Source organism: Gavia stellata, chromosome 3, assembly GCF_030936135.1.
Source record: "Gavia stellata isolate bGavSte3 chromosome 3, bGavSte3.hap2, whole genome shotgun sequence".
NCBI classification, from domain to species: Eukaryota; Metazoa; Chordata; class Aves; order Gaviiformes; family Gaviidae; genus Gavia; species Gavia stellata.
Window position 1 is genome coordinate 24,082,012 of NC_082596.1, and position 13,474 is coordinate 24,095,485.

The 13,474-nt window shown below is 41.5% G+C and overlaps 1 protein-coding gene across 1 annotated transcript in view; it reads right to left on the reverse strand.

Moving 5' to 3' along the window:
- Nucleotides 1–10,815: 10,815 nt before the first annotated feature.
- The window catches only part of SPAG1 (sperm associated antigen 1), a 43,208-nt gene continuing 40,549 nt past the window's right edge, over nucleotides 10,816–13,474 (reverse strand). Inside the window, exons 17-18 of the mRNA XM_059815366.1 lie at nucleotides 11,403–11,780; nucleotides 10,816–11,248 (exon numbers count right to left, since the gene is read on the reverse strand). Coding sequence (XP_059671349.1) covers nucleotides 11,117–11,248; nucleotides 11,403–11,780 — 510 coding nt within the window. The 3' untranslated portion in view covers nucleotides 10,816–11,116. The remainder of the gene's footprint in view (nucleotides 11,249–11,402; nucleotides 11,781–13,474) is intronic.

The window sequence follows — 13,474 nt, forward strand, 5'->3', positions numbered from 1 at the left end:
CTTCTAGTGGTCCTTCATTTAGTGTGCTGGTTAGCCTTACAAAAACATGTATGTTCCCAGAAGGTGCTTTTTTTTTTTCTGTAAGGTGCTGACTGCTGTCATGTCTTGTTGCCTTTAAACACGTTCATTTTGTTAGGTGTGCTTTGGAAGTTGAATGCTCTGATAACTTCGAAATGTAAGATCTAAAGTTAGTTGCATTTTGTACAAGACTTCAACCTGATTTCTTTTCATTGTAAAGAATAGCAATCCGAGCTGCCTATGTGGCAGGCAGGACAGCAAATAGTTTTCTGAGCGGATGCTGCTCTGGCATAAGCACATTACTCTTGAAACAAAATTACACCATCTTGGTATGAGTAGACGGCCACGGTCAGATTGCTGAGCTAAACTCAAACTACTTTCTTCATCTAAAGTGATGCTTTTCTCAATTCACGCAGTCTGTAAGAAGTTCATTCTGAAACACTACAGACTGGGCAGAGTTTCTGAGTAACAACTGGTATCTTTTGCTTGGCTGAACTGCCTATTCATTAGGCTCATTTTCTCACCTGCATCATGACAGGCTTGGGAAGTAAGAAACAAAAACTGGTTGGGATGCATTACAGAAGACATAGCTGGATCTGGCTCATCCCAAACCCATATGTAAGCTGTAGTTAGAGTGAATAACAAGAGGATAACTGTTAGGCTGGGTCAGCTCCAAAGACAATTAGAGCATTATTTATATCATTTCCAATGGCAGATGCTCAAAGACAGAATAAGAAATAGGATGAGTGAAACATTAGTGTACCCTAGAAATGGTAGCAAGGCAGACAGGCAACTTTTGCCATGTCATCAGGCAGTCTGAATTGGAAGCGAATGCAGATTTTATATTTTGTAGGGAGGTTAGTGTTAACAGTTCCTTTTTGTGCTTTGCTCCTGGTTGATTTTTTTTTTCCCCCCAGTCTGAACACTTTTAAAAAAAATACATTGTTACTGAATAGTAAGTGTATTGAATTAGAATCAGCATTAACTAAATGAGGCATTTGCTGTTCATCATCTTACAACACCAGTTTGTGAATTCTGATGTAATTTTTCAGGCCTGTATAGAAATGTCTCTGTTAGTCATGAACTGAAGTGTTAACTGATTCCTTAGGCAGAGGCCGCGGAATAAAATGGAGTAAAAATCCACTCATGGGCTGAGGCCAATTGTATGAGGTTCAACAAGACCAAGTGCCGGGTCCTGCACTTGGGTCACAACAACCCCATGCAATGCTACAGGCTTGGGGACAAGTACCTGGAAAGCTGCCCCACAGAAAAGGCCCTGGGGGTGCTGGTTGACAGCCGGCTGAATATGAGCCAGCAGTGTGCCCAGGTGGCCAAGAAGGCCAACGGCATCCTGGCCTGTATCAGAAATAGTGTGGCCAGCAGGAGCAGGGAGGTGATCGTGCCCCTGTACTCGGTGCTGGTGAGGCCGCACCTCGAATCCTGTGTTCAGTTTTGGGCCCCTCCCTACAAGAAAGACATTGAGGTGCTGGAGCGTGTCCAGAGAAGGGCGACGAAGCTGGTGATGGGTCTGGAGCACAAGTCTTATGAGGAGCAGCTGAGGGAACTGGGGTTGTTCAGTCTGGAGAAGAGGAGGCTGAGGGGAGACCTCATCGCTCTCTACAATTACCTGAAAGGGGGTTGCAGAGAGGTGGGTGTTGGTCTCTTCTCCCAAGTGACGAGTGACAGGACAAGAGGAAATGGCCTCAAGTTGCGCCAGGGGAGGTTTAGACTGGATATTAGGAAAAACTTCTTCACTGAAAGGGTTGTCAGAGATTGGAACAGGCTGCCCAGGGAGGTGGTTGAGTCACTGTTCCTGGAGGTATTTAAAAGATGTGTAGGTGTGGCACTGAGGTACGTGGTTTAGTGGTGGACTTGGCAGTGCTAGGTTAACGGTTGAATTTGATGATCTTACAGGTCTTTTCCAACCGAAATGATTCTATGATTCCAAAACGTGACTCGGTGAGCCAGTCATGCTTCTGTCACTGCACATGCAGTCCAACTGGTGAATGTTCTTCAAGGCCTCCTATTTCTAAACCTCTGAGTAAGTTAAATTTCTGTGCAGTCTCATATGACCACTTTCAATTAGTCATGTTAAGCCAAATGTTGTTTGCTCCATGCCATACAGCAGAAGGTGAACCTCCGCTTTGGCTTTTTTTTGTTTCGTTTTGAATCTGATGTCTCATGCAATAGCAATAAAGTTATTGCTGATGTCTCAAGCTTTGAGAACGTGTGATTTGGCTTTATCTAGTACATCTATGAAATGACTGAAGCACAGCAATAGATTGCATTGCTACAAATTGGTAACAGCAGGAAATTGGGAGGTGGAAGACCTTTTTCTGTGAGTTTAAACCTAACTCTTAATTTCTCAGGGCCTCAATTTTGCTGTGCAGGAAACTGGAAATATGGTTTACTCTTGTAAGTCAATTTTATCAAATGCTAGTGTTATTTTCAGTCACTCTGAAATCATCTTTGATAAATTTTATATTCCACATTAAGAGGTAACTAGTGTTGAAATACAGGTACGTTTTTCTGTTCATTTTTGGGTAAGTTTTTAGCAGGGAACTGTTTTGCTGGTTCATTTTGTAACTTATTTTTTTATTCACAGGTAATATTATTTCATATGTGAGGCAATCTAGGCAGCACTAATAAATTTAGTGCAGCATTTAATTTTGTTCTGAGTCTATAAAAAATTAAAAGATACAACACTTCCATCAATACATTAATACAGAAGATGCTTCTCTTATTTATAGATCTACCAGTATAAGAGTTCAATAAAGCAAAGGTTTTTTTCTTTCACTGAAATAAACCACAGGAAAGATCAAGTTTACATCTGGTCTCCCAACATGGTGGTTCTTTTTCAGAAATTTTCTTCATGGTTCCTGGCCAATTAGACTAATTTATGTCAGATTGTGAATCTCAAGAGGAAATTAACATCTGCTATAGCAGAGAATACTTGAGATAGTTACAACTTTAAATAGATAAAAACTGTCATAAAAGCTTTCCTCCCGATGTTTGAATATGCTTTTTTGTAGTGAAGCATCTGGACTTGTACATCCCTTCCTTTCATTCAATCAATGTCTCAAACTTTTGCATGTATGAGCTGATTACTTCTTACTGATACGTAAACATTTTTTTACTGACTTAGATCTCTTCTAGTCATTTTGATATGCAAATCCAAATTAATTTTTAAATGATGGCATTACTAAGTAGGCAACTACTCTCATGGGTAATAATGCTTTAGAAGGATAACCAAGCAGATGGTTGAAAAATATTAGCTGGAGTTAATGAACGTAAAAATAATTGCCTAATAAAAGTTCTCTTGATTTAGGTGTTCAGGGGAGAAAAACAAACAAACAAAGCCCCAAACCCAAAATAGCAGGTCATATGGGATGAAATTGTCTACTTAAAGTCTATTCAATTATATTTAAGTCAAATCATACCAGGAAGGGGGCAAAAAGGCTACTGAGCAGAAAATAAGGTAAAATACCCTGTCCTGTGTAGGTGTTTAGAAAGGAAGGTTTGGATTTTTGGTCCACCTTGCACAGCCATGCTCTGATGGTATGTCAGCGGCGTTTGGAGCTGGGAACTTCTCTGAGCCACCTCCTAGGGACTGTCCGGTGCCCCCGTGTCTGTTGTCCTTAGTGGCTGGGCCCTCTGTGTCTCCATTGCACTGGAGGTTTCATGAAATGAAAAGCTGTCAAAGATTGGGCAACAGGCAGGAGGTGAACATGCGCAGAGAGCTTGAAGGAGTCAACAGATCACCTTCCACCTTGCCTGGCAGGTGAGCAATGATAGCACATTACTATAAAAGGCACCAGCATTTTTGGATACCTCTGCCTTGGATGGGGACTGATCAAAGTGCAACTAGAGCTTTAAGTGGACATTTTAAAGATTTTTTTAAAATGGTGGAAATTCTTAGTGGATCCGCTGCCACAGCCTGGGCTCTGGTGCAGATCCTGCTAACCAGAGGTGACCCTCCCTTGGGAATAATACTGCTTGCTTGTGTCTGTACTGTCATCTTGTTTTCTGGCAGTCACACCATCTGAAGGTCTTGTTTCTTTGAGTGTAAAGGGACAAAAGCTACATGACATCCTCCCTCCTCAAGTGTTATTTTGGGAGGAAAAGATACAAATGTTAATATTCCATCTGATTCAGGTGAAATTGAGGCAGTTGAGCAGAAACTCAGGAATGAACCCAAGAGAACCTTTCTGAAATTATAAAGGTCTAAAGGGCACCGTTAGCACCTTGTCTGCTCCTATCTGCCCCAAAGGCGATAGCCATGTGGTCTTCTCAGATGGAACAATCTGATGTTGCTGTGGGAGCAAAATGTTCTCCACATTAGGGTCAAAGAACACCCAGGTGCAATCTGGGTGAGAAACCCAATCCCAGACTGGTGGCATTGTCTTTGTTAGCTTCAGTCTCAAAGGGTAGGAGAAACAGAGAAATGTGGCCATGAGGTACTTTGTAATCAAGCAGCTTGTATGGGAAGCAAAGGAAAAGTTAGATACACAAACCACAAGAATAGCACTTAACTTTCATGCCTAACAGAAGTCAATCTAAGAGAACCCCAAGTCTTGGAAGATGGCTCTGAAGATGTTATTCTTTGGTCCTGATTTGTTGTTTGTTGCTGTTCATATGATCATATATTAAGGATATAAGACATAAACTGAGGGTATAGACTGTGGGCAGGTGAATGTGATGTCAAATGAAGAGCTTCCAGATCTCCCCCAGGAAGGGACATGGTCTTGTACTGTTCTGCTTGCCTGTGTGAACACTGCCTTTGCTACCAAAGGTGCTGTCACCCAAAGGAGGGAGCACCAAGTGCTGCTCCAAGTGCGTGCAAGTTACTAGCTGTGACATTGCTCAAAAAGTTCCCATTACCTGCTTCCCGGAGAGGACCTCTGCCAGTCAGCTGCACAGGCAAAGCGCAATGCCACCAGCTCTCCTGGCAGCGAGCACTGCTGCCACTTGTACACCAGGGATGAGGCTGTGCCCTGGGTGTGCAGGAAGGTTGAAGTACCGTGGGTCCTGCAGCAGTGTTGGCTTCCCCTGCTGCTAGCGACACCTTCTCATCATCATGCAGAGGTGTGCAGAGACTAACAGCGCTATCATAAAGGCTCTTGTCTTGAACTTGCAAAATAACTTGTTCAGCTTCTTCAGCTCCATGATGGGTTGCCATCTTCCTTTCTTTAGATCTACAAACTAATGGCTGTAAAATACTGTCCCTAGAGAGGAGGAAAAGAGGCCATACTTCTAGGTCTAATTTACTGCCGGTGGTATAGACACTGCATAGTGTAACTTGTGGGCAGTCTCTTGGACTCCAAAGAGAAGAGTATCTACCAGATCATACATAAGGTTTTGCAACGTCGTTGTAAGTAGATGCGAAGTTTTCATGTAAGCTTTTGAATGCTGCTGTACAGAAACTGTGGAGTAGGTGGAATAGCCTCTGTGAGGGCATGAAACCATCTTGTGAAGATGTAATTGGAAAAGGTGCTGGGACAAGTCCTGGCCAGGACACGCTGGTCTCTTTTTTTCACGAGCTGGAGTTCAGTGCACAGAAGCATCCCTGCTTTCAGCTGTACTTGTATAAAGGGTCCTGTGCTAAAAGAACTAGATCATACAGCGCATCTGACCTTCCTGTTGCTGTGAAGGGAACCCTTGGGCTGTGCTGGAGGAGCCTCTTTGAGTAGCTGCCTCTAGACCTCCTTGTCTCTCTCAGATAAAACAGTTTGGTTCAAATTCAGTCAAAGTTATTGCTAAAATAGAATAACATAGCAATCTATCTCATATACTTCATTAGATTGAAACATGGGTATTTTAAAGTGCCCTTGAGTACTAGGGGGCAGCAACAGAGTTGTCTTTGAGGTTGTTGAAAATTTTAGAGTCAAGACACAACTGAGGTGTCACAGAATTCACAGTAAAAAAACCCCAACAGTTGTATTTTTTTTTCTGAGGAGACAGATTTTATGTATATATTATATGTATATATAAATATATATGTAGTAATTATACTTCTCTATCCTTTCTCATTATTTGCTTCCTTGTAGAAAAGAGATTGCAACAACTTTTCAGGAGGAGTTTGTGATTTTTGTGGTAGCTTCTCTGCCTGGGGCCCCTGGGGTGCAGCAACCCTCACATGCGAGGGATGCACCGCAGCCGCAAGCGTAAGGACAGATGCTCATCGGTGAGCGGGCCCAGCTGTGGGCCCCCTGCTCGGATGTCTGCACTGCTCCCTACCCTCTGCTTCCAGAGCTGCTGGCTTTGCCTGCTGTAGACCTCTCTTCCTATGCAAAATCTGACTTGTTTTCCCTTTGTGTCACTCCTTGATGCCCTCAGTTTGGTTTCTGGTCTTTCTGGGTGATGAAGGCCCTGCTGCTGCTGGAGGCTGGCTGGGGACAGGGATGTGCTGCAGGGAGGCCAGGCTGAGAGCTGCAGTTCCTTCTTGAAAGGATGTAAAAACCAATCATGGCAGTCCCCACCTAGAGCAGGGAAACACAGTGTTCAAGGTAGACAAAGTCTGTTTCTGGCCATGTGACCTTGTTCAGCTTCTCTTCTGCATGGAAAACCTGAGGTTCACCTCCCAGCTCTCATGGTGCACGGGAACAGATATCCACCTGGCACAAAAATCCAGCCTCCTCACAGAAGCTGGACCACAAACAAGAACCTGCTGTCGCACCTCACTCAAGTGCCAGGCCAGGTAACTGGGTACCTTTGAGACATGACTGCCTCAGCACCTGCTTACACACCAGGTACCAGCAGAAATCATTCTGGCAGGCAAAGCCAGCAAGCTGACAAGACACAGCTCTCCTTTCACCAGGTTCTGGTGAGCCAGCTTGACAAAAGACTATTATTGCTTACCACTTCCACAATAAGGACATCAAAACTCACAACAGCCTAAATTAGAGCAGTTGGGTTTGGGCACCAGACCAGTGCTGATGGGGTTTATGTGGCTCGAGCTACCCTTTCCTCCCAGGCTGCGTGCTCAAGATGTTTCTGAGCACGCCATTCTGTGTGCTGGGCACTTTATCCCCCTATAATCCCTCTTGCTTACTAGCAAAAACACTCTCATGTTGCTGAATTTATTTGCAAGGGTGGCATTTAGCAAGCAGCAACTGAGAAATAGTACAGGGCTGCAAGGAAATGACACCAGTGCCCTGGACTGCCGCAGCTGGAGGCTGTGTTTCGCACTGAAATGTGTTACATCCCAATGGGTAGGTAAACAGTGCTGCACAGGCAGAGACCCAGTAAATGAGGGAGTTCTTATGGATAAGTGACATTTAATACTCCTTCAGCCAGCCATCAGGGTTTGATACCCTGCTCCGAGCTGCCTGCCCTTTGTCCCTTGGGTAGCTGCAGCTCGTGGGCAGTGAGCAGAGTCATACTGATTCAGGTCATAAATCTTGATTTAAAAGGGAGGAAGGAGTCTTGTTCCCTGCTGTTCAAAACTATATATTTTGTTTGTTGTAATGAACAAGTCTAAATACTTCAGTTTGCATGCTTCTGAAAGGCCTGGCAGCCACAAAGAGTAGCCCTTTATTTGTGCAACTGGATTTCATAAAGCAGAGCAGGTTCTGATGAGTGGAAAAAACTTTCCCACATAAGAGCAAAGAGTGTGGTTTGCCAATAACTGGGCTCTTGCCAGCTTCTGCTGCCTGCACCACTACGCAGGAAGAGTAAAAAGAAAGAAAGAATGGTGGTGAGGGCTCTGCAGTTCATCAGCTTTTTGGCCAGAGAAGCAACCATGCCGTGATGACACTCAACCCTCATAGCACCTCTTACTGTTGCCCTTTGGGCAACAGCACCTGTTCAACCTGGAGCTGGCTTCTCTAAAAATTTCAAAAATATTTTGAAGGGAGCAAAATAACAACAGTGCACACCCCTGTTCCCCGCCATGCTCTAGTCCCTAGCCACTAGCCTTCTTTTCAGTGGTCACAGAAAGAAACTCTCTGTCTATCATCTGTCCACTTGCGTTAAAAACCGGGATTTATATTCATGAGCAAATCGGTCACTGCAAGCCTGATTAGCTTATCTGTACAGGGTATTCTTCCTCTGCCATTTGCTGTGTTGGGGCTGGCCAGCTTATTGCCACTTTGGGACCACACTTCACTTGCCTGTTCCCATCACCTGAATAACCAATGTTTTCCTCCTGAAGCAGGTTTTTGTATTGTTGTTGGCTTTTGGGTTGTTTGTGGGGTTTTTTGTTTTTTGTTTTTTTTAAAGGTGGTTGTTAATGCTAAGGGGGTGAGTGACAAGCCAGAGAGAGCAACACTATGCTGCGATTTGGGTGTCCCCACCACAAATCCATGTATGCCATTTGAGATTCTCTTGCCCTCTTCAAAACAGAGAAAATGCTTTATTCTTGAAAGGATGTAAAAACCAATACCAATAAAACAAAACAGATTTCCCACACACCCCTTTTGTCTACTCTATTGTTTCTGGGCTCCTGTGTTTACACTGAAGCCACGCAGAAAGCCACCCACTGCAGTGTTGAGTGGACAGCCATATTCTTACCTTTAACTGGCAGAGCAGCTCAACCTGGCAACTGAGCAGAAGAGATGGTGCGCATGGAGGGCAGAGGGAGACAAAAGAGCACGATAAATGCTGAGGGCAAAGCAGAGACAATCAATCAGATTTAAAAGACAGGAGTTTTTCAAAACAAGGGGAAAAAAAGAGCCCAGGAGTGGCAGTGACAGGGACTGCCCTGGGAAAGATGAGATCCTGACTCAGCAATGGGGAAAGCAGCAAGTCAACTGCTCTGTGGCTTCTGCGGACGATGCAAGGTGCAAGCACAACAGGGGCGGGGGAAGCAGAACTGATTTCGCGGTTGGTCCCATGGTGAGCGAGGAGCTGCTTTTGGTCAGTGGCCGCTTATCCCAAGTGCCACACTTGAAAGCCAACGGGATGCTGCTGCGGGCTCCTCTGCTGGACAGGCCAAGGACATTGTCTTTGACAGGTGATCCTGCGTTTGCTGTTATGCTGCAACTAGTTAGGGCTGCAGAATTTTCTCCTTCTGGCCCTGAGGAGGTTCCCCAGAGTAAGTCAAGAGGGACATGTTTAGGCAGCCCTTACCTGCCAACTGAGAGATTTTAGGAAATCAACACCTAAAAGTATTCCCTTCCACACCCCATGCTCCCAAAATGACTTTCAGTGGTCTAATGCTGCCCCACAAAAGGGGCAGGTTTTGAAGCCTGGTGGCCTTTGCTTGAGCTGTTCAGGCCAAATCAGCAGTACAGTCCCTAACAAGTTGTTTGGTTTGATTTTTTTATAAGGTCTATGTCTGTAGAAATTGTTCTGCCTGTAAGTCAGGCCCCCTCAAATACTGTCTGAACTAAGTAGCCAATCATCTCAGTGACATCTGAATGAGGCAGGGACATCACGAAAATGACTGCAAGTACTGCTAGTGTTACAGCATCAACTTCTTTCGTTTTTTTGCTCAGCTTCATGGACCATTTTTCTTACATTTGAGAATTGCTAGCTTTTTTCTTTTTTTTAAAAAAACCCATATATTTTACTTCATCTTTCAGCTATTAAAACAATAAATCTTTCAGTTTCTTCTTTATTCCCTTGTACTTAAATGAAAATCGATTAAGTTTTCTAAACCGTGTAAGCAAGCTGCACACATACAACGAATCTTCTCTTCCACTGCAGCGGAAAAAATAAAAAGATTGAAATCACTAACACAGAAATTAGTGAATGTGAATGCCTTGACACCATGACTGAAAAATTAAATTGGCACTTTGTCATTTAAGTACAATCGGTAATGTACAGACTAGAGGAGTGGTAGAGCTCTCGTAAACACATGACCATCTCCTAAAACGAGGACATTTAAAAACAAAAAAACATCAGTTGTACTGACAGTGCTTCAGGAATTAAAAGCTTCATTCTTGGTACTCTACTTCAAAACAAAACTCGTAATCCACATGTCAGAATTATAAGCCTAAAGAGTGTAGAACCAGAAAAGAGAATCCGTAATTGTATTTTTCAAGAAAAAAAACTTTATTTTTTTAATTAATATACACCTGAGAAAAATTTTCATTAGAACAACATTCTTAATTATATTTCTACAGTGTTAGTGAGTTTGATATACATTTATATCACATGTGCAAAGAAGGCATTGGGTTATTCGAAAAACTGAAAAGCTTCATCTTGAAAAAAGGAGCTTTGTCAGAATCAAATATAAAACGTAAGTACTGCCTGAAATAAAAAAAATAAATCATACTGGTCCACAAAACGGTTTTACTTTTAGCTTTATAAATATGTCTGTAAACAGAAATAGCTGGTGTTTTAAATAATCTGATTACAAAACTCAGAGTTAAATATTTTTATTGCTAAGTGCACCCACTTGTTCTCCTCTTTACCACTGTCACTTCAAAAGCCATGCAAACCAGCAGTCCTTCCACACACAGAGAAAAAAAATAATTCTCTGTGCACTAAAAATTACTCACTTGTTAACCTTTTTAAAAACATACCCATGTATTTAATAATTAATTTTTTTGATTCAAAGTTTTCCATGACAAGCTAATATATTATTCATTCACCTTTGCTGCTAAGCTCTATTGCACCAAAAATATTTAAATCTGTTTTGTATAGACCAGGGATAGTGAAGAAACAGATGGCCTGTAGTACTTTATCTGAAAAATGTTAATACTTTTTGTAAACTCATTTTAGCAAAGCTATTGCTAACTGACCCGTTTATCTTGAAGACACTTCTTTATCACAAGAACATACAACTCACAAAATGATATAACAAGTGATGACTAAAAGTGTATTATCTATTGTACCATCAAGATATTTCACATTATATATATAATGTAAAATATATTTTTATATATATAATTAACACAGTCTAAGTAAAATCAGTATGCCAAATAACATGAACTCTGTTACTAAACACAAAGACATGCATTAAATTCTAGAGATTAAAAATGTATACAAGAAAAAAAGAGCAGCAAGTTTTAAATGTGCATATGCTGTCAAAACAAAATAAAATTTAAACAGTCTGGGTAAAGACGCACTTCAACCCATGCAAGTCCGCAGAGTTCATACATCCATCTTATAAACATGAACTATATGCATGCAACTAATAAATTTTAACTTCTTAAAGTTCATAAACCTTCTTAAGGCTCTCAAGATCTTCCAAAGAGTACTGAGGATTCTGGTTTTCTGAAAGTAAGTCAAACAGTTGCTGAACCTGTTCTTTTTCGTTTTTGCTAAGAAGGGCGAGCACCACCTGAAAAACAGATTATTTTATAATCAGCACAGGTTGATTGAAAATTGTAGTATTTGACAGAGATACAAAATCAGTGTATCATTTCCTTTTAAGATACGAAAATTTCACTGAAGTTTCTGTTCAACTTAAGTACACATGCAGCCTAGGTTCTTACCTTAAATCTTTCTGCTTTGCTCAAGTAGAAAAGGTGCTGATATACAAGGCCAGGATCTTTTCCAAGTACATAATGTTCCAATGACTGGATAAAGATCGAAAGGATTTCTCCTTCAAGTTTGTTACTTAGCAGCATTGGCAATTTTTTGGGATCAGTAATTGTTAAAAGATCTGCACAAGCAGCTTTATCCTTATTGGTATGCACTGCATTTATAATCTGACCGAAGTCATAAGCATTAGATGGTTCAGAAATGTGCACTTTCTCAGAGGACTTCAGTGGCACACACTCTTGAACTGCTTCCTTAGAAGTAACATGATCAGTCGTAACATTTTCTGATGTAGCAAACTGTCTCTCTTCCTCTTCATCAGATTCAGTCACCTTCACAGAGAAAATGGCAACAAATCATTTTAATGTGGACATATAGGCAACCTGAAGCTTCAGAAACTGCATGCATATATCCATCAATAATGTCACTAAATTAATAATGTCACTAAATTAAAGTTAGCATTTTACTCTTCATAAAAGAAAGGCACTTACGTTCTTTTATGTCCTACTTCCCCCCAGAATAGTACCTCTCTAATGCATCTTTAAAGGTTTGTAGTCAAAAGTGTGTATTTCCTTTCACTGCTTGGCACTCCGCTGTAGAAAGACAACTGAAGACCACTGGGAGAAAGCTAAGGAGGACTGTATACATATATTAAATGTGAAGTTGCAGAAGACAAGCAGAACTGAAGTCAAGTCACCAGAAACCCATGTTTCATTTCACTGCTGTGCTTTCAGGAGAGTACAGGCATAAGGCAGCTCTATCAGGTTGCTGTTTTGAGTCTCCCTGTGGAAGGAGAAAGCTCAGACCGGTCTAACTGCCTGAATACCCACTTAATTTCTCCAGAGTTTGCAGCCTGTATCTAGTTTCATGAATCAGTTGCTAGAAAATTAACCATGGGTTCAACTACATTTGCTAAAATCCATTTCAAGCTATCAAGAGTTGTGAAATTAGTATAAACTGACTAAAAGTCATTGAACGGGATGTCTTCAATGGATGCAAAGTTCTTTGGAAAGTCTGAAGATACTGTATTGCATAGTACAGTGTTGTGCTGGAACCTAGGTTAGTGATTTTTGGAAAATACTGCATTGGGCTTAGAGACATTTTGTCCTATCTTTTCAACAACCCTTAGTATCAAGAGAGAAATCTTGACTTATTATAATTATAGCTTGATTAAAATGGAGTAATAATGATAAATCCCAGTTTCTAATCAAATTTTCCTTACTTTTATTTGCAGTCTGTTTTCATAGAACTACCTTGTACTCAGCAAATAAGACAGGAAAGGCTCTCTAAGGGGGCAGCTGTAATTATGACAGCAAACATAAATGCTTCCTGCCCCACCCCTGGAAAAATTACCACTGCCAGTAATGCAGTTAGCTCGTCTCTGAACAATGCAGTCACTTCCCAAACCTCCTCTAAACACTTTCCAGGTCCCTTTGTTTGTCACAACTCAGAGCTTAACTAACACTATACCCGGCTTATGCCAGTTACATAAAATCTCATGAACTCGTGACAATGTGAAGTGTTTCAATAAAAAGTTGTTTCTGTATTAATAACTGCAGTTTCCATTATACCACCATTTTGAAATTACATTATCAAATTACAGTATCACTGTATAATACTGTACAGACTGGTAAACTATGTATTTTAATGATAGATTTTAAACTGAAAAGGGACACACACACCCCACATTCTTAAAGGACCAGCAAAGTTACAATCCAAAAGTATCAGATGACTGAGAAAACCCTTTCATTGCCTAATTGTATCAGAATTCTGCAAGGCTAACATTTTGATCTGGTACATAACATCATGTATTTCTTTTACAAGATCCTACAGATATTTTACCCATACTCCTGGCTCTTTAAGGCAAGATTTCATTCTTCGGACCAGTAACTTTACTACTAGGACAAGAACAGCCAGCACACCTGTGGACAATGAACCTTTGCCAGCGCAGCCCCAGAGACTTTCTGAGCAGCAGACTTTAAAAGCAAAGCTGCTATTTGACAGCTGTATTCTGTAAAACAGTTTT